Consider the following 23718-nt stretch of genomic DNA (forward strand, 5'->3'; position numbering starts at 1 on the left):
ACTATTAATTTTATGTTTATTGAAAAAACATAAACTTTTTATGGCCAATTCCACTTTATACCACTCATTTTATGCCGCTTCGCTAAGAACGCGTATTAGCGGCTGTAATAACTATCATATTAGCTATTTTTTACGATGCCTTGTATAATAATAATAATAATAATAATAATAATTTTCTTTATTCAGGCAATAAACCCATTCAAATAAATAGTTACTCTTAATCTAAAGTATCAATTAAGTTATAAAATACAATAATATAATAAGAAATAAAATAAAATAAGATAGGCAGTACCATAAATGGGTAATTGTCATTTTCGATTCGCATCCCGGTGGACAGACAGCCAGTATTTAAAAATGGAGTTGTCGGATGAAAAGTCACAAACTGCTCTCAGGATTGCATTGTCAGATGCAGACACTCTTTTCCAGAACGAGGCCACTCTCGCTCGTATGATGGCGAAAAAATCCGGAATGCGGGCTTCTGCAAACATGCTCGACGCGCTGCAAAATCTAGGTAGCTTCACCAGGATACGGAGCGCGTCATTATATTGAATCCTCAACGTGTTGTAAGATTTCCTGGTGAAGCTGGTCCACAGCTGACAGGTGTACATGCATTGGCAATAAGCCCTAAACAAGGTCACCTTGACTTGCTTATTGCATTTCGCAAACCTGCGCGCGAGCATGTTGCTTCTTACGCATAAAGCCCGCCGCTCTCGTTCAATATCTAAGTCATCACGAAGGTCGTCTGTAAGAACATGACCCAGGTACTTAAACTGACGCACTCTCCTCACCGGCGAACCATCAAGAAAAACATCCGGAACCTTTTCCGGACCCCTCCCAGCCCTGAAGACTATCATTTCCGTCTTTGCAGCATTATATTTCAACCCATGAGCCCTAGCATAGCGCTCACAGATTAAAAGCAGCTTCCTCAGGCCTCCAATCGAGGGACTGAGAAGAACCATATCGTCAGCGTAGCTGAGTGTGTTTATACACACCCCACCCACGTGACATAATAAAAACGCTCGTTACAACGAATAAATTAATCCATGAATCTCTTTATTCGAAGACCCTCCTTACCCTAATTCAAGGGATCAACAACCCGCCAGCCAATTGTGTCGATATTGGGGAAATTGTTTGTAAGAGGCATATATTTGGTTTAACTGTGATAGTATTCTCTCTGAACGTTTCTTCAAGATACAAGATCAATCGTCATATAAGTATATACTTTATTGAGTTTGTCACAAAGTCTCATATTTTTATCGCTTCATTTTATTAACATCGTAACGTTTGACACATCCTGAAGGCAATGCTGAAATCTTTATTGTCTGTAAAAAGGATTCATAGCTAGTATACTACCTTAAAAACTTTTCCCAGGCTCAAAAATATTGCTGTCAAATACGTCACCCAAGGTCTTATTCGTCACCCAAAACGGAGCCTTATCCACATAGAGCTTGACTTGATTTGTTTACTTAAAGTTGTGAAATTTGTGTATAAATTAACATATCTTTTGCATAATTCTTATAATAATCTGTACGTTTTATATGTACACTCACATAAGTCACATAAATTTCTCTGATAAAAATAATATGGACTGTGAAGTGCCGAGTTGCGGTCATGTTACCATGTTAGAAGGTAGTGGATTAGATTAATGAGACGGTTTTGAAAAAAATACGTATTCTAATTGAATACTTCATAAAAAACTGGTTTCGGTAATACGCCTTGGTTTTAATGTATAGGGAACTACCTGTATTGAGACGTATCTCAATTTATTTGTCTCTGTTGTGCAGAGGATGCGCCGTCCGCGTCGGCACCGCTGGCTGACGGTATCGGTCTTCTTCATCGCGTACTCCGTGTTCCAAGCCGTGCTGAACCCTGCTGCCACTGGAGAGATCACCGAGGTCACATCTGATGAGATCACTGAGAAGATCACGCCCACAGAGGCTATGGAGACTGTTAGAACATCTGTAAACGGTATGATAGTCATAGTTGAATATTTCACAACCAGTTTTATATGTTACATTATAATGGAATCGTTCACAAGTTATTTGTACTAAGTAAGTACTAAGATACGCACACCGGATACAAACGCACACCGAATACTGCAAAAGAACACGCAGTGACATGCCGTGTGAACGGGGTAGAATCTTCAAAAATAATCTAGGTAGTGGCGCGGCTGCAGCGCCACTGTGGTGCTACTGCAGCGCTTCCGTAAGCGTCTAAATGAATCTAGCTTACAACAATAAATATAGGTAATTAAAATTTACAAAATATCGCAAAAATAAGGACTTCACGATTATGTGCTATGTGTTGCTCGATAATATTTTGCAAACTCAATGCATTATTTAAAATCATTTATGTAAAAATAATACTTATTAGTTAGGTCGTTTTGTGATTTGAATTTGACCAATTTCTTGGTGTCCCAAGTTTTTTCTTCAATACAATGAAATTATCTTTACACGAAACTCAGTCCATCGGCACTAAAAAAATTAATCAGTTTTATTCATTTTTATGGACAACTAACGCATGACCAAAAAAACTACTATGCCAAAATTGTTTTCACAAAATATTTAATGGTTCCTAAGAGTGATTGATTGATTACACACGGCCGCTTTTAGTCTGCATAGATACAAACGCGCGACTGCATCGATACAAACGCGAGATAGCATTGATGCAATCGCCTATAAATCCCAAGTGTAGCGATGCAATCGCGCGTTTGTATCGACGCAACCGCGCGCTGCAATCGCGTTTGCATCGCTGCTTAAAATCGGGCGCGTGTGAATGATAGATGATTAGCGACTGCATCGCGTTTGCATCGCTGCTAATAGTCGCCGTGTGCAACCGCTCTAAGACAGGATTCCTGTATCTCCTATAGTTTCGGATTTTCATACTGCCCCAATTAAAAATAAAACACTGTATAAACTGACCTCGTACCTTTGGCAGAGGGGTTCACTCGTCGCACTGTGTGTTATTTTACTTTAGTTGCGGACATCCTCATTTTATGTTCGATTTCAATAGGTTGAATCCTAATTTATTGTACTAAGAAACACCCGTTTAGATATTTACTTTTATTATGGAGATATAATTTTTTTTTCGAAAGGTCACTGAACTGCAACAAAAATGTTTTTGCCTGTATTTCCCGAAATATGTGAAACATCCCTTTGAAAAAAATACAAATTGACTGTCTATTTAAACTTTATTAAATGTGAAAATCGTAAGTGCTTCAGCGCACAAAAAAGCGAGAAAAAAAAAATGTTTTTAATTTTAAAAATATATTTATATAAAATTAACCGTACTAAATTAGAATTTTTTTTCACCTTCAAATATAGTACATTTAATGTATCTATCGAATAAAGAAAAGTAAACGTTTATCTTGGAAAATCTCGAAGATACTGCGTTTCTAAAGTTTTTATAGATTTCTGACGAAAATAGGGTTCTCACAAAATGTATAAATTTTTACCCGAATACGTGAATCAATGGTGGGTTATGTGTTAAAACAACAACAACAATAATATATTTATTTCGAATATGAATAGACTTGTACGTAGTAGTAGATACAAAGATGTAAACTTATTTTAGCATTAGTAAATATACAATTTTATTCGTACATGTGGGAGCTTTGGTAGCCTTCAACACTTCAAATTCCTTAATGAGGTTCAGATAACATAGTCCATATGGTACATTAATTGAATTTTTACATTTATAATTTGCGTTAGTTAAATTTTAAATCAAGTGAAATAAATTAAATTGAAGTAATTATGTCAAAAATAATTTAAAACAATATACGTTACATAGTATTGGCGTATTTTGTTATAATATTCACGTAATTGCATTACGCTGTGTAAATAAAAATAAATTATCCTGGCAAATGCTGAAAGCAACATTTTCCTCATTATCGGATTGCAGAATGATTTCGTCTGTTGCTAGCGTGATATCAGCAGCTTCAATACTAATGTCTTCTGATGGGTAACGAACATTTTCCGTGGTCACTCTTAGAAGGCGAAGAACTTTATCAGGTATAGGTAGAGATTTTTTGTTTGTGACGTGTACTAAGTGTCAAAGAGGATAAATAAGATCAGACGATTCCAGTGCACGGTGAAATAAGTATGTGATGGTCGTTTTCCGATCCAACTTTCGTGTATGGTGCTCTCGATCATAACGTCAAAACTTGTCCCTTGATTCACCGGCTTGCTCCGATAACATACCTATTGGTAATGTGCTACACTCAATGAATATAAAATTTTGCACTTTGCAGACTGGATAAATATTCAGTGACAGCCCTAAAACAAAATTTAAAAATTCAATATTTCTGGTCTCTTGTGTTTGTCGCATCTGGATCTTTTTATGGTAGTACTTATTACTGTAACTAACAAATCCGCGTTGAAAAAACATGCTAATATTACAAAGTCTTCAGAAAAAATGGATTAAACTGTAGAAAAAAAATTGTGCTCTAGGATAGCGTGATTATTTTTTGGACTTATTGGCGCTTTTATAGTTTTTTTATCATAATATGAAACATTTAATGAAAAATCGGTTACAGGATAGGATATAATTTGATTTTATGGTCTCTATGGATTTTTCTCGATTTTTTACATTTCTCTAAAACTATGATAGATACAAACAAAATAAACGGGAGAGTTTAATTAAGAACTTTGTTTGAGTATTTTTAGAAATCTTTCTAAAAAAACACATAAAACGATGATGTCTGCAACTAAGGCAAAATAACACACTGCTGGGGACAAGCAGGTATATCCATCTCGCTCGCACCTTTAGATTATTTTACAGTTATCTCTTTCTATCTAATGCACCGTGCATTGGCTGGGGTTAAAAATTGTTAAAAGCTTTATAACGTTTATTTTCCTTCAATTTTATACTTGACTTCGTAAGTTCGTCAAAACCCGGTACCCGATACAAAAGCGCATTCCATGCTAGCAAGGTACCGAGTTGTAGGTACAATATGTATCCAATTTTCCGACCTTTGATCAAGAGTCATATACGGCTCACCTCAGAAATAGGCAAGCACTCAGGTTTCACGCCAAATTGAGGGTAAACATATTTACTATTAAATACTTGCTAAGTTTTGTTGAAATTTAACGATATTGTTATAAAATGCTTCTATTTACTTAATTTCCTTATTCCTACTCATTTAAAAACACCACAAATCTCGGATGTCCGCAACTAATGTAAAATAACACACTGTGCGTCGATAGCTGCTGGTTGGAATGTTCTAAAGCTGAAATGCTTATTGCTAACTAGCATTTTAAGCATGCTAATAATTCATTTTGGTTGTAAGCAATGCCACGCTCACTGCTTATCATATTCGGCGATGAATAGTATTTGGATTACTAGTAATTGACAAATACAAATAAGTATTTTGCTTTTCAATTACCACCTTAAAATGTATTCTGTAATTTATGTTCTAAATACTTTCGTGGCGTCCGGTTAGTGGTAATGATTGTATTTTGAATACATGAGCTCAAAATACAGAATTTTGTATTTTATATTTTCAATACTCCTGAAGTAGCATTTTGTAATTTGTATTATAATTAAGACAGCACGTATTCCGCTCAGCCTTGATCACATTTCTGTAACTAGTAACTGTTAATAATGAAAAAAAAAACTTTTTAAATTTTCTTTGACATATGCAAAACGTTTGCCACGACACAATAAAGGAGATTCATTTTGCACCCAAACCACCAAACGACAAACGACAACGAAAAACAAACAACATTAATTATGTAGATAGGTTACCTTTCCTTCTTCAACCTAAATGTATTTCTTGGAAAATAACCGTTACGAGAATGATCCTTTTTGCCGCTCCGTAAGTTGTAAAGCCAAATTTCCGTATTTTAACGAACTATCTAAAATGACGCTATAGAAGTTTCATTTTATAATCGACGATTATATGTTAACTCTGACCGCGAATGGACACTCTGAAATCGTATTTTTCTCCAGACTCTCGTTTTTCACATGGTGTTAAACTAATAACGTTAAATTAAGTTTGTGCGAAAAAGTGCGAAGTTCTCAAATATTAATTTAGTCAAAGCTACAAACATTTCATTCCATGCTTACCCGAAATAGCCAGTCCTTTCTGGGACCCTTATTATCCGCACAAATAAAAAGCTTAAGCAAAGGACGAGGGCCAATAATTGAGAAGTCGCGATTTAAGACACGGCGCATTGAAAGGCAGTATAAGTTTACATTTTCGGAGACACAGCATATTCAAATTTTGCATGCATTGATGAAGTAGATCTTTATTTTTGCTTGTATCTACTATATATGTATGTGTGTAACGGTCGGAATGTTACACAAAATACTAGATTTTTTTATTATTTACGCAATTTATTCCTTTGTCTCGTTACAGTCTATACCTGGATATAGGCCTTTTAATAAGAACGATTTGCTAAAATCACTACGTCTGGCGATCATTGTGTAGCTGCAATCAGGGTGACACTGCCATTTCTTTATTTACATTCTGTGCATACCCACAAAGGAAGACATAGCTTGTCTATTTCTTAAACGGAAACGACAAGTTACGTAGTAAGTACTTGTTAGAAAATGTAAACTGGCTAATTGATTGACCCGTGGAATGCAATATAAAATCCAAATTCACTAATGACTTTTTTGATTTCACTAATGATTTAATATCGGGCTTTACCATCGTTTTACTATACAATCTATCGCGCGTGATCGTGCGTGAATGAGCGCGCGTGTAAAGACGTTGGAAGGAAAAGGGAAAGATTGCGCGATGACACTCACCAGTCGTATTATATATTCACCAATGACGTTTTTTCGACTTTTGATTTATTTAGGGGCTTTGATCATTATTGAACACGCCGTCTGCCCGAAAAATCGGAAAATATTACCTCAAGAAAATACGTAATACCATTGACTTATAATACAAATCAAAATACTACCTAACCAAACATTTATACAAAATTTTCGCGGCTCTACTTGTTGGCTCAGACAAAACTGATTGATTGCACCCTGATAGGTTTCATGATTGATTAACATTAGTGATTGACTAACACAAATTTCTCCATTTTGTAATGGAACTATGAACAAACATCTTATTCACAGAGGATGATCGGACTCGAGGAATATCGCCAACTCTTGAGAGCAAAGAGGATGATGATGAAGAAGAAGAAACAACGAAGAACGGCAAAGGCCGACAGAAGGAGGCAGGGGTATCCGACGAAACTGAGGAAGGAGAGAAGAAAATACAAAAAGATGCTGGGTACTCTGAGGTCAGATTTCTTTCACTATTTATTGATAAAATTTACATGGATAAAGTTCAGTTCAGTGTTCAATGCTGCATATAGACGTAAGTGCGTTTCTAATAAAAGTTGTTATCCGTCTCTGTACTAAAAATATGTTTAAAATAATCACTTTTTGAAATTATTTTCAAAGTCGAAAGTCAAAGAATCATTTATTCCATAGGTAAAATAAATTTACACTTGAAAACGTAATTTCTTAAGCTACTGCTTGTTCACTGTGCTGGAACGAGCAAGAAACTTTAGGGATTACTCTTTTCAAATAAATTTAAATGCACTTTGAATCAAATATGTGTAGAATCTAGACCCGTGTCGTTTATCCATGTATCTTTATCTAATACTAGTCTTCAATTTTGTAGTTATGACTTTTCAACTAAAACACTTTTAAAGTTTTAAACTAAGGAAATGATGATTTTAATATGCTCCATTTACTCGTTTATTTTAGTATGTACAAGACATGAGACTTTTAACTCTAATTTCGTTAAACTGAATCGCTTCGCGTTTAAATAATTAGATAATATAGGTAACCATTCAACAGCAACCAAAAGTTGCCCATGATGAGATTCTTTTTTGGATATTAGGCAAAAATGCTTTCATCACCGAGATTTAATCCAAATTATTATTATGCATTCGAAAGTAACACTGTCCGTTACGTTTTCAAGCCTAAATCTAAACCCGCTGAACCAATTTTGATGAATTTTAGTTTACGAGAAGGACTGACTACCTTTTGTGAAATAAGGGATGAAAGTTTGTATAGAGAACCAATAAAACTATGAAAATTAGTATAGTACAGTAGGCTACTCGAGCGTACTTTATCTACGCAGAAGTCGCAGACCTCAGGTGTTAAGAAGAACGGTTGTTAAAAGAAAACTGTGTTAAATCCAAGTCTATTATCCGTTTTATTACGAGGTACAATTTTACTTTATACTTCTCTGTTCTAATTTTTTTATATCCATGATACAAACCCGTAAACGTAGTTGTGTTATCTATAGTCTGTGTACTCTCTGCATAGTTATTGATAGCGAGTAATTAATATCGGATAAAGATTAATTAATTAACTTTTGATACACCCACTCTCGTTGCATATAGACTTAGAAATGGATATAATATAACAATAGCTCGGTACAAGTTCCATATTTACTTGTAGAATTACTGTACCTTGGTACATACCTATATGAATGAAAAAATAAAACATATCTTTTCAGTACGACGTGATCCCCACTGTTCATCCAAAGAGGAACTGCACGCCACCAGCTATTGAACAGGTATGTTAAACTAGTTCCTACTCCGGTGACAGGACCTTCTCAAAATTAGAGAGGATTTTCACGTGTTCGCATAAACAATGCCCATAAGAATACTCCATTGCCTCTACAAAGTTAAACCACTAAGCAAATCCATAGATGGGTTTGTTTTGTAGATGACTCGCATGTTGTCTAATGTTGATTGTTATAATGTTATAAAAAAATTTAATGTTAACATGTTATCTATGTTATAAAAAATTTAATATTATAATTATGCAATTTAATAAAATAAATGCATAATAATAATGACACGGAGTAAATAAACGCAATTATTAAGAAGATTTAATTGACAAATGTTATTATTATTATACAATTTTAGAATAATTTGACGATTAAACAATAATTAATTGATTTTTAATCATTTTTTATTTGAAAAATTATTAATAATTAATTGATTAATAGATTTTTTTAAATATTTTAAATTTAAATTTGACTACCATTTTACAATTAATTCTTTTGAGTTTCGGATTATATTTGCTTAGATTTATTTATTTTCTTTGTAATAATATTATAGTTAATGGTAATCAAATTGTACCTATATCATAAAATTGACATTGCTGCGCCCTTACAGGGTACATGTTTGATACTTTACCAACGACTATAAGCACTATATGTAACAACATGTTTTGCATTAAACGATATTATTATTATCTATTTTAAACTATTATTATTATTATTATTTCTATTTTAGACTCTCGCCTTTCCCAAGGCCTAAAATATTAATTTTGAATTTTTTAATGGGAGAGACGGTATTTTTATTTGGAGCTTAATGATTTCGTGGCTATGTTGTTGATAGTACTTATATATGTTGTTTAGATGAAGAAAGATACAAAATATAATAATAAACGTGTTCTTGGTCAGTTCCCGAAGCCGCTAATGGGGCAATATGCACGGCGGCACGGTGGGCTTATCATTCATATCCTCGTGTGCATCTTCACCTTCATCGGTCTTGCCATCGTGTGTGATGAGTACTTTGTCTCAAGTCTTGATAGGATCTGCGAAGGTATGCCCTTTTTAATTTGTATATAGTTTTGACCAATTTATATTCTTATAATATCAATAATCATTATGAACTTGTATTTTCAGAACTTAAACTGGCCCCAGACGTTGCGGGCGCGACTTTTATGGCCGCCGGCAGCTCGGCTCCTGAACTCGCCACAGTCGTAATCGGAGTATTCTGCGCGCAGGATGACATTGGTAAGAATAGTTCGAAAGATAGTCTTTAACTTTTGTAACCCCCGACACAAAAAGAGTCCCTTCTATTTTATAAGTTAAAAACCTATGTCGGTCTGTGGCATCTTCAGCCGCGGCGAGAGCTCGACGGCTTGAAGTTGATAACGACTTCACGCATCAACTGCAAGCCACACTAGAACTCCTTGAGACAGAGTTCATCCAGGATAGTACTGCCACCTTACCTATTTCTGCCGCCAAGCAGTAATGTTAGACTTACTGTGTTCCGGTTTTGAAGGGTAAGGGTGCTGGTGAAATTACAGGCACATGGGACTTGTCAACTTATGTCTCAGGGTGATGGGTGCAGTGGTAATGCCCCTCAGATCTTTGGGATTTAAAGCTCTGAGTGGCACTGCAACTGTTGTGGACAGGCGTACCATCAGGTGCACGACTTGTTCGTCCCGTCTCTTCATATTACAAAAAAAAATTTTGATGAGTAGTTGGCTTATGATGCTTTTTGGAGTATCTACACTGTTTTGTGTCGGGGTTTTTTTAAACATTAATTTGATGAGTTATGTGATAAACTCACGACTAATGTGGAACAACAACGAATGTGTTTAAAATATTCAGTTTCTCTGTGTCGTCAATTCAATCCATGTATTTATTTTTTGCAGCCATCAATGGCAAACCCGACCAATTTTATGCAGTGTTATTCTATTAACATAGATCTTTTCTTCGTATCTTTCCAGGGGTCTCAGGAGTTATTGGCTCAGCGGTGTTTAACATAATGTTCGTGATTTCCGTGTGCGCTCTATGCGCCGGCACCGTTTCGCATCTCAACTGGTGGCCGCTCTGCCGAGACTGCTTTTTCTATGCCATATCTATCCTTGTCATGTTATGCACTATTGCCAACGGTTATGTGTCTTGGTAAGTGGCTATTATCACAATTTAATTATTTTGGATTAGGTAGTTTCAACTCGCAGATGTGATGCAAAGTGACTTGACTTTATACCATATAAATATATTATAGGTATAAGACGTTTTTTGGATAATTGCTGTAATTGTTTGTATTTTTAATAAAATGCCCCTTAAACTTGTATTGCATACATTACAAAATTTAATAGGTTTCTATATATTTGTATTAAATATCAAAATGTTTTTACTAAGTCTGTCTTTTTGAAGACCGAGTAAAATGACAGTTCACTGCGCAAAAGTGTTGCCCGCTTGCGAACAGCTAATGATTGCAGTCGATAAATATGATATCTACTATGTATCAACTGAATATTGGTCACACTTATGGAATAAATAGCCGAACATGTTACATTTGAATCATCGTAGATGCATTATTCATCTAATCGCGGAGCGCAAGTTCCTTTTAATTGTCAATTTTTATAAGTTCATACATACCTACCCACACAATATTTAGAACTATGTTTATGAAAAATACAAAGAGGAGAAATATTTTGAAGATTTTCATTTTATTAAATAATAAAAATTGATCTCGATACTAGTAGACCAACTGTCAAAATAAGAATGAAAAGGGTAATAACGCAACTAGTAATCATTAGAACGTCGTAACATTCACAATTCATTAATTTTTCTCAAAATTTTATCTTCTTTCACAATCTATCAACAAAACTATCGCCAACAACTACATAAGTATTAAAAAAAAAATTTTATGAAACTGGCAACCATACAAATGTCATTTTAATCCGTCTTCAAAAAAGACAGACTCTACCATTTTATACAAAGTACTTCACAAAGAAAAAATCCTTTGAATCAACTGGACTCGATTCAGTGTATGTTGCCTCAACGTGGCTACCCAAGATTTTATTTGTTAAGCGTATCAATTGAGTTACGGGACGAGTCACCAAATCTTATAAATTTATCTATGTAATGACACATTAAACGGCTTTTTTGCCATAGCGCCACCTGTGAGAAACTTATGAAAGTTTCTTCACTCAGCCAGGTTTACCTTTACAGCTACCAGAAAACTGACGGAGATGTCGCCATATTAATTACAATATCGACAAACATCGAACAGTTCCCATATCTTTCCCACATAAGTTTTGTTAATAGTGACCCTCCTTATCAACCCCTTTGTTATGCGGGAAGGGCACTATAACCTGTGCAGTCCGCACAGGGACCTCAGAGACGTCCTGATCCTAGATCAGCCCGTTTGCACGAACTTCGTTTGGTCCTCAAAAGGCTAATGCCTTGGATGAGCTGCAGAGCATGCACAGTACCCTCCCTATTTTCCAGATACTTCTTCTCTATTTTACAAACGTCGAACGAACTAATATAAGTATATTTCATAATGTGTTGGACAGGCCAGAGGCCCTGTTCATGCTGATAATGTACGTCGTGTACTGCATTGCGCTGCGGTTCAATTCGGCACTGGAACGGTGGGCGATGACGCTGCCGCTACCGTTCAAGCTGCCCACGCGCGAGGAGCAGGCCGCGCTTGTTACTTACAGGTGAGTGAATATTCGTTCTAAATTCTGTTCGTAACTGCGAGACGAACACGAGAAAGAAAGTAAGTAAGTAGATATCGAGTTTTTAGGCTTTCGCGATTGCATTGCAATACATTGGAACTCAATTTTTTTTTCGGATCTAAATCGGATGAACAGATGGGTACAAATGCATTTTTGGCCATGGATTCAATGTATCTACTGAAGTTCAGATTGGACGACAGGTCCATTGCAAGTAGCTGGAGACGGTCGGCTATCGGTATGGGTATATCACGAATGAGAAAAGTTGGAGTCAGCTCAAAGGGACTCCGTTTTGTGGAGAATAGACACGCCTGCGTTTTGGTAGCATTAAATTTGACAAGTTTGGCATCGCCCCAACCGGAGACTGCCTTGAGTGTTAAATCCAAACGGCTAACCATAGAGACTCTCGACAAGATTGGATTTCCTCTCCACTGACCCTTGCATTGGTCAAGTACCTATCTACAACTGTGCTGTCATCAGCATACGCATAGATACCTGGAATTAACATATCATTGACATGCATCAGAAAGAGTGTTGCAGACAGTAAGGAACCTTGAGGAACTATTGTACGATATTCGGAAGAGTAGCCTTATAAGACCACTCGAATAAAACGTTCACTCAAGAAATCCGAGATCCAATTGTAAGGTCAGTGCGAAGCCCATAACATGAGTAAGGGTTGCGTGCCAGACCCTGGTACGGATGCTGGTGATATTACAGGCACATTGGACTTGTCAATTTATGTCTCAGGATGCCGGGCATAGCGGCATTGCCCCTCAGATCTTTGCGATTTAAAGCTCTGAGTGGCACTTCAACTGTTATGGACAGGCATGTAGCTTACCATTAGGCGCACGACTTCTTCGTCCCGTTACTAGGTATTACAAAAAAAAAAACTGCAACTATTGATATATTTCTAGGAATAGTCTACTAAAGAAGAGTTGTCTTCAAGAACGGAACATGTCTAAAGCATATACAATATGAGTTAACTTTTATAGGAGCGCGGGTGGTCAGCCAGCAACTGCAGCGCCCGCCGGGGACGGCCAATACGCCGAAGTCGAAGGACAGACCAAAGAGACCCCTCTACAAAATCCTCGTAAGAACATTAAGACCTGTACCTGAGTAAAAACTCACATCACGTGTTTTACGTATTATTTCGTACAGTACATATAGCACGTGTCCTGGTTTGTTTTTTATTTATACAGTATATTGTCCATTGCTACATTAGTTGACGTTCAATTTTGATTTACATTTTTGACAAAAACGTAATTATATTAGACGAATAAGTCTAACTATGTACATTATATTATATGACATTAGATAGTAACTTCTTGTAAAAGAGTTCGTCTAGGGCAGTATTGCCATTGCCACCTTACCTATTTCTGCCTCCAAGCAGTAATGTTAGCATTTCTGGATTCCGGTTTTGAAGGATAAGGGTACTGGTGAAATTACAGGCACATAGGACTTGTGAACTTATGTCTAAGGGTGATGGGTGCAGTGTCAGTGCTCCTCAGACTTTTGCGATTTAAATTGCACTGGAATTGCTATGGACAGGCGTGTCGCTATCACTAGAATTAATATGATTTCAAAATTAACATTTTATCTTTTTTTGTCACAGCGTACAATCCAGAAGGAGCGTATGATAATGCAGCGTACCATGCCGATCCTATGCAGGCTTGGGACCCGAACCAGTCCTGGGACTCGAATACTGCTTGGGGCGAGGTAGTCTACCTAATATAAATATTTTTTTAGCTTATCCATAGTATAATGAGACAAGTAGTGCAACCCCCGCGTCTTCTGCGCCTCAATGCGTTCACGTCTCTCGGAGCGTAGGGTTGTTACCTTATTACCATCGAGTATATAACCAGAAATAGAGACGAAATGTCAATTAATTTGTTTGAAAACTACTATGCCAAATCATTATGGTGACAACTGCGCTCCGATTGGCCAGCCCGAATTCGAAACAATTGACGGATGTCGTCAATTGTTATCACTTCAAATCAACCAGTTTAACTTGAGCTTTGATATAACGGACGAAAATTGAAAAATTACATATTTAATATTTAATTACCGATGAAATGTGGTTCCGTTTGTTTTGTAATTAGATGTTTTGCTGTTTCCCACACCACCGAAAGGAACAGCACGCCATTGTTAGAGATATTATCTTGATTACTATAAATACAGAATATTTTTGGAATATACGGAGACGTTCACACAGGTCAGTTGTTGGCGCTGTACTATTTCAGCTTTTTAATTTGTGATTTCAGCTCAAACGAGAGTTGTTATTAAAAAGTGATATAAGGCCCATTTGCCTGATGAGTTACCAAGGATGGATGGCCCTTATTTCGTCTCTGTTTTTGATTATATGCTCGATGTTTATTATCGAATGAAAATTAGTGTTGCCCTGAGAGAGTTTGCGCACTACGTGCTATTGGTATAGTTCCGAATCCGGGAAATTACGGTCTGAAATGTCGCCGGGATCATTTTATCTCTTCGTATTTTCTCGGATATGAATCGGACTTAAGTGCACAAGCGACATTCGAAGTGGGTCCGAGTCTTCTAGATTTGTATAGTCTCCGATTCGGTTATACTTCTGCACATAAATAAATAAATAAAATTTAAATAATGCTTTGTAGTAATTAACTTTTTTTTGTATAAGAGCGAAACTCGATTTTGGAAAATTATATTACAGCAACAAAGTGGTACAGTGGCGGCAGCGCCGGCGACCACAGGGTGGGGCAGCAACCAGTGGGGCAATCAGGACCAGCCACCGCCGTATGATGCGCCACAACAACAGCAACAGCAGGAACAACAGCCGCAACAACCACAACCTGCTGCTCCGCAGACACGACCTGTAAAATATATCACATATGTTCCATTCTTTAGCACAATTAACAATACGCTGGTCATCCACTTTGAACCATCATATCCTAAGCCCCGTTACATCACAATGTATATAATATGTGAAGGGATTCAGACCCAGACAGTATTTTTACTACGATCGCGTAAACGCCGTATTATACGCATTATAATGAAAATATCGCATTCAAAGAAGGATGGCCACATCCCGTGCATTTTGTGACCCAGTGTTTTTGTTGATGTGCATTAAGGAGACCTATCAATATTTGTGATTCATTATCAAAGCATCAAAAAAGCTAATTGAGTACAGCCTTTAGAAACTGAGGTTATAAAGTTGATATAGGTTATGTTTATAACATTGTCCTGTATTTCGCTTCACATGTTTGTTCATAGTAGCAGAAAGTTTGTTCCCAAAAATAATAAAGACCTTCCCGAATATTCCCAAATCTGCCAAACTCTGCCACATTTAATATAGCTATGTAATGTTTTAATTTTTGCTTACTGTTTAATTGATTATTTCAAACCACTTGATACCTGTCACTTTTGAACCCAGTTGGTACCTTTTTTATTGTTTACATTACGGGTGGCGATAAGACACGTATAATATAAACACTTGATACTCGAGAACTTATTAAGCTGCCGTAAAAAGAATAACATGGGCGATAAGAGCACTTAAATAGCTTTTGTTTACAGTACAGTTATGATTATAATTAGACGACTTTATTGTCGAACTTCCGAGTACTTTGAACACTTCTGCGAAATTTTCATAGTATTTTACGCTTTACTTCTAACCATTTTGTATATTCACTGTATTAAGAAACAAAGGATATATAAAGAAATGACAAGCGTTTAAACACCTATCGATTAACATATGATAACACATGATTCTAGTATCATATGAAAATAATGTGTAACTATTTTTAAAATAAAGTAATAACAGTCGCGGGTAGCGACGAAATACGCGAAAATTTGCGAAAATGTCGTAAAAAAAAACTATAAGTCGCGAGGAAGAAAATTAACGAATCCTACCAAAACTCACATTGTAACGACCTAAAAATATTTTAATATAATCTATATTAAATAAAGTTATGTGTTTGAGTGATATTTTACTCCAAAAAGTCTTTTACTAAGGAATAAGTTTTTTTTCTAAAGCACAATGACAAGGTGCACTGACCTCTGCTTTGACGACAATTTTTTCCAATAAGATTCTGATTCGAATATGATATCTAATGTTAAAGTTTTAACACCAACTGAAAAAGCACATCCTGACGATTATTTTGATAGGTAATAATTACAGAAATTAATTAATAATGTCATTAATCACAATTAAAATCTTCATCAAAACCAAATCGTCAACAATTCCGCCAAAGTTTCTTTTTTTCAAATTTTTTTCTGTTCTAAGGGACGCATCGTAAATATTTTTTGTTTATACTTGGATATCGAGTATTTAACAGTGAAATACTAGTAAATACTTTAATACGTGTGGTAACACCAAAGTTATTTGTAAAACAGTTGGGGAAATGTTTTACCCGATTGGGGAATCGGGTTCTGTAATTGTGATGTTTGACCGAAAAGACGTATTCACACGTACTGGTAGCTGTGACTACCGGTAACTGTTCAATGGCAGTATTTTATAGCTTTAATGTTTTATGTGTGTACTAGAAATAACCAATACTTCTGGTAGGTATATATTCAATCATGCTTAAAATGAAACGTACGTACATGAACGTTACCTAATCTATGGTTGAACTGTGCTCAATTGCATCGTGTTCTTGCATCTGTTCTAAAATACAATGTTTTACATTTTTTTTATTCCCGACTTCTAAAAATATATTGATAACTAGGCAGAAACTAAAACGCAAAATTATACTGGCAAAATCCTGAGCGGCTCTTCGTCGTTATTGGGGCTTTCGCCATCCTTCTTTATCTGTATCTAGAAAAATATGTTTTTCATACACAACTGAGGGCTTATTCACTTGGGCCTGAAGCTAACCTAAAGCTTGTAATTATATTTAGTACATTTTATTAATGCTCTTCTCATTGTAGTTTGCTGGTTGTTAGAAGGTTATCGTTAGTATTAAGAGAAACGAATCGTTCTCTTACTTCATCGTACAAGTTACCACTGGTGATTTAAAGGTGAAAATTATAAATCCAATAGCACTAGAAGTCCAAGACTTTTTCAACTGATTGGACAAAACAAGATAGATCGAATATGTACTTCAATTTCCACAAGTACACACTCGTTGAATATGAATGACAATACATAATCAGGGGGGTGACAATATAATTGAAAAGAAAATCCAAAAACATGTACTTATACAATCTATTCCGTTATTACAGGTTGCCGCGCAACCAACATACTATAAAGCGAAAGAATATAATCCAGAAACAGCCGTCAATCCTCTGGTTAAACCTGTTGGAGCCAGTAAGTTACTAAATGCTAACAATACCCTTCCTGTGCCTTAGTTACTACCCGACTACAGAGACAGTAAAAGCCATAGGGTCACATTAGAGGCTTACAGAAGCGGTGCAGTGGCACTACTGCAGCGCCACAGTCGTGACACGCGCACACCACTCTTGCAATCACAATTTTTTAACTAAAAATTACTGAAACGCTCAAGAGGCGCGGCTGCCCATAGGCGTCACATTACGCTTTAATTAATTAAACTAGTTCACGACATTATATGACGAAAACTTTCAATGAAATCTTGAAGCTGACAGAAGAAAAAACATGCACATCACACTTGTACATCATACGTACACACGAACACGCGTACATGCACAAGAAACACACTGGGTGAGACAGTATATCTTGAACAGATCTGTCGACAGAATCTCGCAGATAATTTAAAAAGTGTCGGTAAATTATCATAGATATCCTATGTATGTGTAGCCTTCTTGCACATTTGCAGTAAATTCTCAGTGATTTAAGTGTGTGTGAGCATTTACGCAAAAAACAAGAATCACAGTAATAATCTCAATGTGGTTTTCGAGTATCTTTGTGGAACATACAATAACCTGGACCTTTTCATCTAGACTTCCTGCAACTGGCATGGTGGTATGTGGGATACCCGATCCACTGGTCTTGCCGACACACGATGCCGGACTGCCGCGGACGCTGGTACCCCATTACCTTCCTCATCTCCATGCTTTGGATCTCCTTCTACTCTTACTTCATGGTCTGGATGATCACTATTATCGGTATGTCACGAACATACAAGATCTAACAAAGTTCTTTGTAGATAGAGTTTTATCTTCTTGTGATTATTGCTTAATGATCATCTTCTGATAAAAATTACTTTATCAGAACTCGGTATGTCGTTATGATGAAGACTATGGCAAGTTTTCATCACAACGATTGTCGATATTTTATGAACAATATCAGAAATACGGATGCAGCCACAACAGTCACTGCTTACCTTGTGTAAATTATGTATGCAGGTTTCACACTGGGCATCCCTGACACCGTCATGGGACTAACGTTCGTAGCGGCCGGAGTGTCGGTCCCTGATGCGCTCTCGTCACTCGCTGTCATTAAAGAAGGGTAAGATGAACATTAAAGATATACCAAAAAGAACTTTATTAATTTGAAACTAATGACTGATTTTCAAATCACGGTTAACGGACACAAACTGTTGAAAAGAACAATTGTACGATATCTTTGTGCCTTTAGTCAAAAGGCTGCGCAATACTTTTTATGCCTAGGGTGACAATCTAGTACCAAAAGCCTAAATTCCTTAGCCGATTGTAACATGTTTTGTTATTTGATAAATAGCAATTCCTTGATTGTGGCTATGGTCTTATCAAATATTCAGTATACAGGACGGTAGTCGCCATAATGTTGTAAGTCACCGGGAGATCGATCTTTAGTTACTATCACACAAATCTATGGCATATCAATAATGTCCCGTTGCAATATCATCAGAAACGAAAAAAAAGAAAATAATTTTTTCTTTAATTCAGGACCACAATGAAGCATATAATTTCAAACATCATGGCTACATTCGTTTTCAAAGGTGTACCAAACTTTGTTTATTTTCCCTTTGTTACATTTTTAAATTACCTGTCTGACTATTCCTCTACAGAGATAGGGAGAGAGAGTAATTTGAGGCACAATAGATGAGATAACTTTAATGGTTAATGCAATACTAACTTGTCTAGGTATGGCGACATGGCAGTATCAAATGCGGTAGGCTCAAACGTGTTCGATATTCTCGTCTGTCTCGGTCTGCCCTGGTTCATCCAGACCGCCATCATCCATCCCGGTAGCCACGTTAATGTTATCAGCAAAGGTGAGTTTAGATTTAGATTACCATTTGTTAATAGTGATAATAAAGTAACGAGTATATAACCAGAAATAGAGACGAAATAAGGGCCATCCATCCCTGGCAACTCATCAGGCAAAGGGGCTTTGTATCACTTTTAAATATTAACTCTCGTTTGCACTGAAATCACAAATTACAAAACTGAAATAGTACAGCGTGTTATGTATCCAGCTTTGCACATAACACACATACCTAAAACGTCAGGTCAATGCACTTGCATTCGCGCACCCCGGAACGCGCGTCCCGTGTATTACATCGTGACCGATGCAAAACTAATCATTTTAATTATAATTATGAGACACTTTTCGGCCCAACGTTCCTAACATCAGACGTAGACTAAATTCCTTTAGATAATAGGAATGAAACTATTTTTCCGGATTTAAATCACGGTTGACCGTGACCATGGGACCTGTAAAGGGCCCGAAACGTCGGTTTGTTTGAAAAAACAAATATACGCGATTTAAATCCGGAAAAATAGTTTCATTCCTATGTATAACAATCGCGAAAACCTAAGAACTCCTTTAGATAATATCTTTTTTGTATAAGTACTTTTAGACATAACGTACCTAACTTCGGATGTTCTCAAAATTATTTAGTTTACCTTTAAGAAATACCTTTGTCGAAATTTAATATAGTTTAGTCATCATATATATAATAAGCGCCAACAACTGACCTGTGTGTACGTCTCCATATATTCCAAAAATATTCTATATTTATTAAATCTGTTCCATTGAGTGGAGTGGTAAAAACAGCAAAACATCTAATTACAAAACAAACGGAATCACATTTCATTGGTAATTAAATATGGAATTTTGCCATTTTCGGCCATTATAGCGAAGCTCAGGATAAACTGGTCGATTAGAAGTGAAACAATTGACGACACCCGTCCATTGTACCGATTTTGGGCTGGCCAATCGGACCGCAGTTGTCATAATAATGATTTTGATTTGGCAGAATAGTTTTCAAACAAATTAAATGAAATTTCGTCTCTATTTCTGTTTATATACTCAATGTGATAAAGCGAGTAAAAAATACAATTTTCTTCGCTGTCATCTTTTTGAGAGAAGTTTACGACCAACTGTATAAATATTAGGTTGTAACAACGTGGCAGTCCATTCTGCGAACTCAGCACGACTAAAATGTATGTTATTTTTCAGGTCTAATCTACTCAACTCTGTCTCTATTCTCCACTGTCATCTTCTTGGTGGTGGCGACGCATGCCAACGGCTGGAAGCTGGACCGTAAGTACGGCGCAGTGCTGATGGTATGGTATCTTCTTTTCATCACCTTCGCTAGCCTGTACGAGCTCAACATCTTCGGGGATTTCCATCCCCCTGACTGCGGGTCCAGCTATTAAATTCTTAAGATTGACGCGATTTTTTCTTCATCATTATTTCGAAGAAATCGTAGAGGTAAAAAATACAATGGCCAATTATATAGCCTGAGCATAGAGTTCACACAACGTTGATAAGCTACACGTAACCTTAGCCTTGTTGGGGAATGTTGGAACTATACTTTCTTCCAATGGCAACACATCAATTAAAATTACTAGGGGACCTCTGGTTTGGAATTCTATAGTCACTTGTCAGTCTTTACCTGTGCTGTGTAGTGTAAACTTAACCAACTTACGCACAGTGTCAATAAATTTTTTTGTTTGTCGGAATAAGGTATAGTCTTATTTTATATAAATGCAGTTTATTCTTCCAAGGTTTGTCTCACGTTACTGTGTTTTTTACTTCTCCGGTAAATGTTTTAATGTCATAATAATTCTACTAAAAGGACTACAATTATTTTATGTTGTACGAAATAGCCGGGTTATATTTTGACATAATTCGTATTTGGCCTCGAACTTTTACTTCTATAAATTGTCTATGTAAACCGGTAATGACTTCCTTAGCCTTAAGTAGTTAACTGAAAGATAAAAGAAGTCCTCTGTAGATTGCTACTACATGTTAACTAGGTAATTATATAGATATATTTTTATTTGCTAACTCATTTTAATGTATCTTACTTAATGTAAAAGAATTGTACATAAAGGTCTAAGTTACTGTAGTTATTTTTGATGTTACATAATTTATATATTGCATATGATTATGTATTTAGCAGCTAAGTTTTCTACTATGCTATTATCTTATGATTACCTATGAACATCGATTTCTCTTTTATTGTAAAAGGTAACGTGTTATATAATTATATTTCTTATATTATAGTAAACTGTTGATTTAAAATTTTTGTTTTGGGCTGGGGTGAAATAAAGATGTAACGCGTAAGAAAAAGTCATTCATTAATGGTCTACATGTATGTGTTTGTGCGTTTTACTCGTGCGTTTGCGTTTACTTGTGCGATGCGTGACCGTGTCCGTGCGCGATTGCGCGTGTGTATCCATGATTGTACATCCTTCGAGTAAGAGCGATGCCTCACGATGCGTTGCGGCGGCGGTGCGGCGCCTGAACGGTACAACTGCGGGGCGTCCTAAATAGAAACATTCATGGTACACCGGACTTGCAACTAGCGAGATGAGGCGGGGAGGTGAGTACGCGTTGGCACGCCCCGGAGTGCCACCGCTCCGGTGCGCCCTCAGTCGTTCAGTTGTTTTTACGGTCGAACGATGGTTATACGCTTGCTTGTTTCAGTTTATTTTTACGTATTTTTTGTTTCTTTTTAATAGGAGATAACAATGAGCAAAGAAAATATTGACATGGACTACTTGATTTGTTTAATTCAAGAAAGATAAATTATATGGGATAAATAAAAGTAACAACTTAAGTTTCTTCCGATCCATTTTTATTAAAAGACTGTACACCATTGTTCGACCAACACTCTTCCGTCGTCGCTCGCCGCGCACCGCTGCGACCGCCAACGTGGCGTAATCTTTACGGTGCGGCTCTGCAACACATCGTGTGACCCGGCTCTTAAGTGAGTCCATTGAAAGTGTACCATTCATATAAATGCGCAACTAAATGTTCACAACTTCATTAATGTGTTATGTTGTATGTACGAGGCCCAAAACAAAAATTTTCTACTTAGATCTATGTACGTATAGAACATACTCACTAAAAACGTTTACAGTTGACTACAGGTTTACTTACAAGTAGAAATGCTAGCCTATATTCTAAACTAAGTAAGCTTTTGGTAGTTATTTCATTTCAATCTCTTCAGATTGCAAATATAAAAGTGTCGCGGCAAATGTGCATTATGGTTTTTTTACTCTTAAGGAATCTTTATGTTCTCGAGCACTATCCATTTCGTACGTTATTATGTGGTTATTGTAATCTGAAAATAAGAAAATTATTATTATTCAATAAGCGTAAGTATTTGTCGAATTTAGAGCTTTTAAAGTTATGATAGAGTTCAAACTCAAACGTCACACTTTTCGTCCAGTGAAGTTTCTTTTTTAAAATGCTATTAGTAGGTACAAATGTCTAAGTAACGTCAACCTGCGCAAATGTTACGAGTGTTAAATGAACCTTAGATACAAAGTACATTTAACAAAAATTTTATACTTTTCGTTATCATAAAAAATAAACATAATTTACGTGTCAGATGTAAAGTATTCAATTTCATGCAATAATTGCATTGTTTTTTTAACCGACTTAAGCCAATTCAGCGTCGATGAGTGTCGTGATGCCCTAAATATTGATTCCTGCAATTCTAAAGAATTAACCAGCAATACTTAACTGTGACGTCACAACCGTAATGGCGTCAAATAAGCTAAATTGTTAATATGTGTTACATAACCCTACTCTGTTAAAACATCTCACCCTTGGTGTAATAAGGTCACATCTGTAAAACTACAAATGACTTAAGAAGAGAGGTTTAAAAATACCATGAGCGAAATCTGCCGATAATGCTAAAATAAGAGTTTTATAAAATTTTACATCCGTATACATAATTTATATACGTAAAAATACGTATTATTTCATAAGACTTTCATGTGATATAATCTCAGTACAGAGTACTAAACAAGCTGACCTCAAAAGTCATTCATCCCCTAGTTTAACACCCTTAGAGGTGGAATATTTTCTTCAAATTTAAATGGGACCACTTCTGAGGTACCCTCTCTCCAACAAAAAAAAGTATCATCAAAATCGGTTCATAAATTAGTTAAATTATCGCGTAACATACGTACAAAAAAACATGTATGTATTCGACTGTAGTCGAATTGAGAACCTTCTCGCTTTTTTTAAGTCGGTTAAAAAACACTTTCGTTCACATGCGCCTTTATTTCACCAATATTTACAATTAGAATATTAAAACAATTTAGGACACATTTGCCCTGGTTGACCATAATACAAAGAATGAAATTAGT

At 36.1% G+C, this 23718-nt stretch overlaps 1 protein-coding gene across 2 annotated transcripts in view; it reads left to right on the forward strand.

The window, feature by feature from the left end:
• The window catches only part of LOC113232430 (probable sodium/potassium/calcium exchanger CG1090), a 61252-nt gene extending 39689 nt beyond the window's left edge, over nt 1–21563 (forward strand). The window contains exons 2-16 of one of the 2 annotated variants that reach the window (XM_026467152.1): nt 1785–1968; nt 7075–7241; nt 8474–8533; nt 9431–9572; nt 9656–9766; nt 10489–10666; nt 12070–12216; nt 13224–13321; nt 13844–13947; nt 14918–15079; nt 17425–17509; nt 18121–18285; nt 18526–18628; nt 19246–19376; nt 20567–21563. In XM_026467152.1, the coding sequence (XP_026322937.1) occupies nt 1785–1968; nt 7075–7241; nt 8474–8533; nt 9431–9572; nt 9656–9766; nt 10489–10666; nt 12070–12216; nt 13224–13321; nt 13844–13947; nt 14918–15079; nt 17425–17509; nt 18121–18285; nt 18526–18628; nt 19246–19376; nt 20567–20766 (2037 nt within the window). In that variant the 3' untranslated portion in view covers nt 20767–21563. The remainder of the gene's footprint in view (nt 1–1784; nt 1969–7074; nt 7242–8473; nt 8534–9430; nt 9573–9655; nt 9767–10488; nt 10667–12069; nt 12217–13223; nt 13322–13843; nt 13948–14917; nt 15080–17424; nt 17510–18120; nt 18286–18525; nt 18629–19245; nt 19377–20566) is intronic. The other variant, XM_026467154.1, reaches the window with a different exon arrangement.
• The last annotated feature ends 2155 nt before the right edge of the window (nt 21564–23718 follow it).

The sequence above is a fragment of the Hyposmocoma kahamanoa genome, unplaced genomic scaffold (assembly GCF_003589595.1).
Source record: "Hyposmocoma kahamanoa isolate Upper Pololo Valley unplaced genomic scaffold, ASM358959v1 76, whole genome shotgun sequence".
NCBI classification, from domain to species: domain Eukaryota; kingdom Metazoa; phylum Arthropoda; class Insecta; order Lepidoptera; family Cosmopterigidae; genus Hyposmocoma; species Hyposmocoma kahamanoa.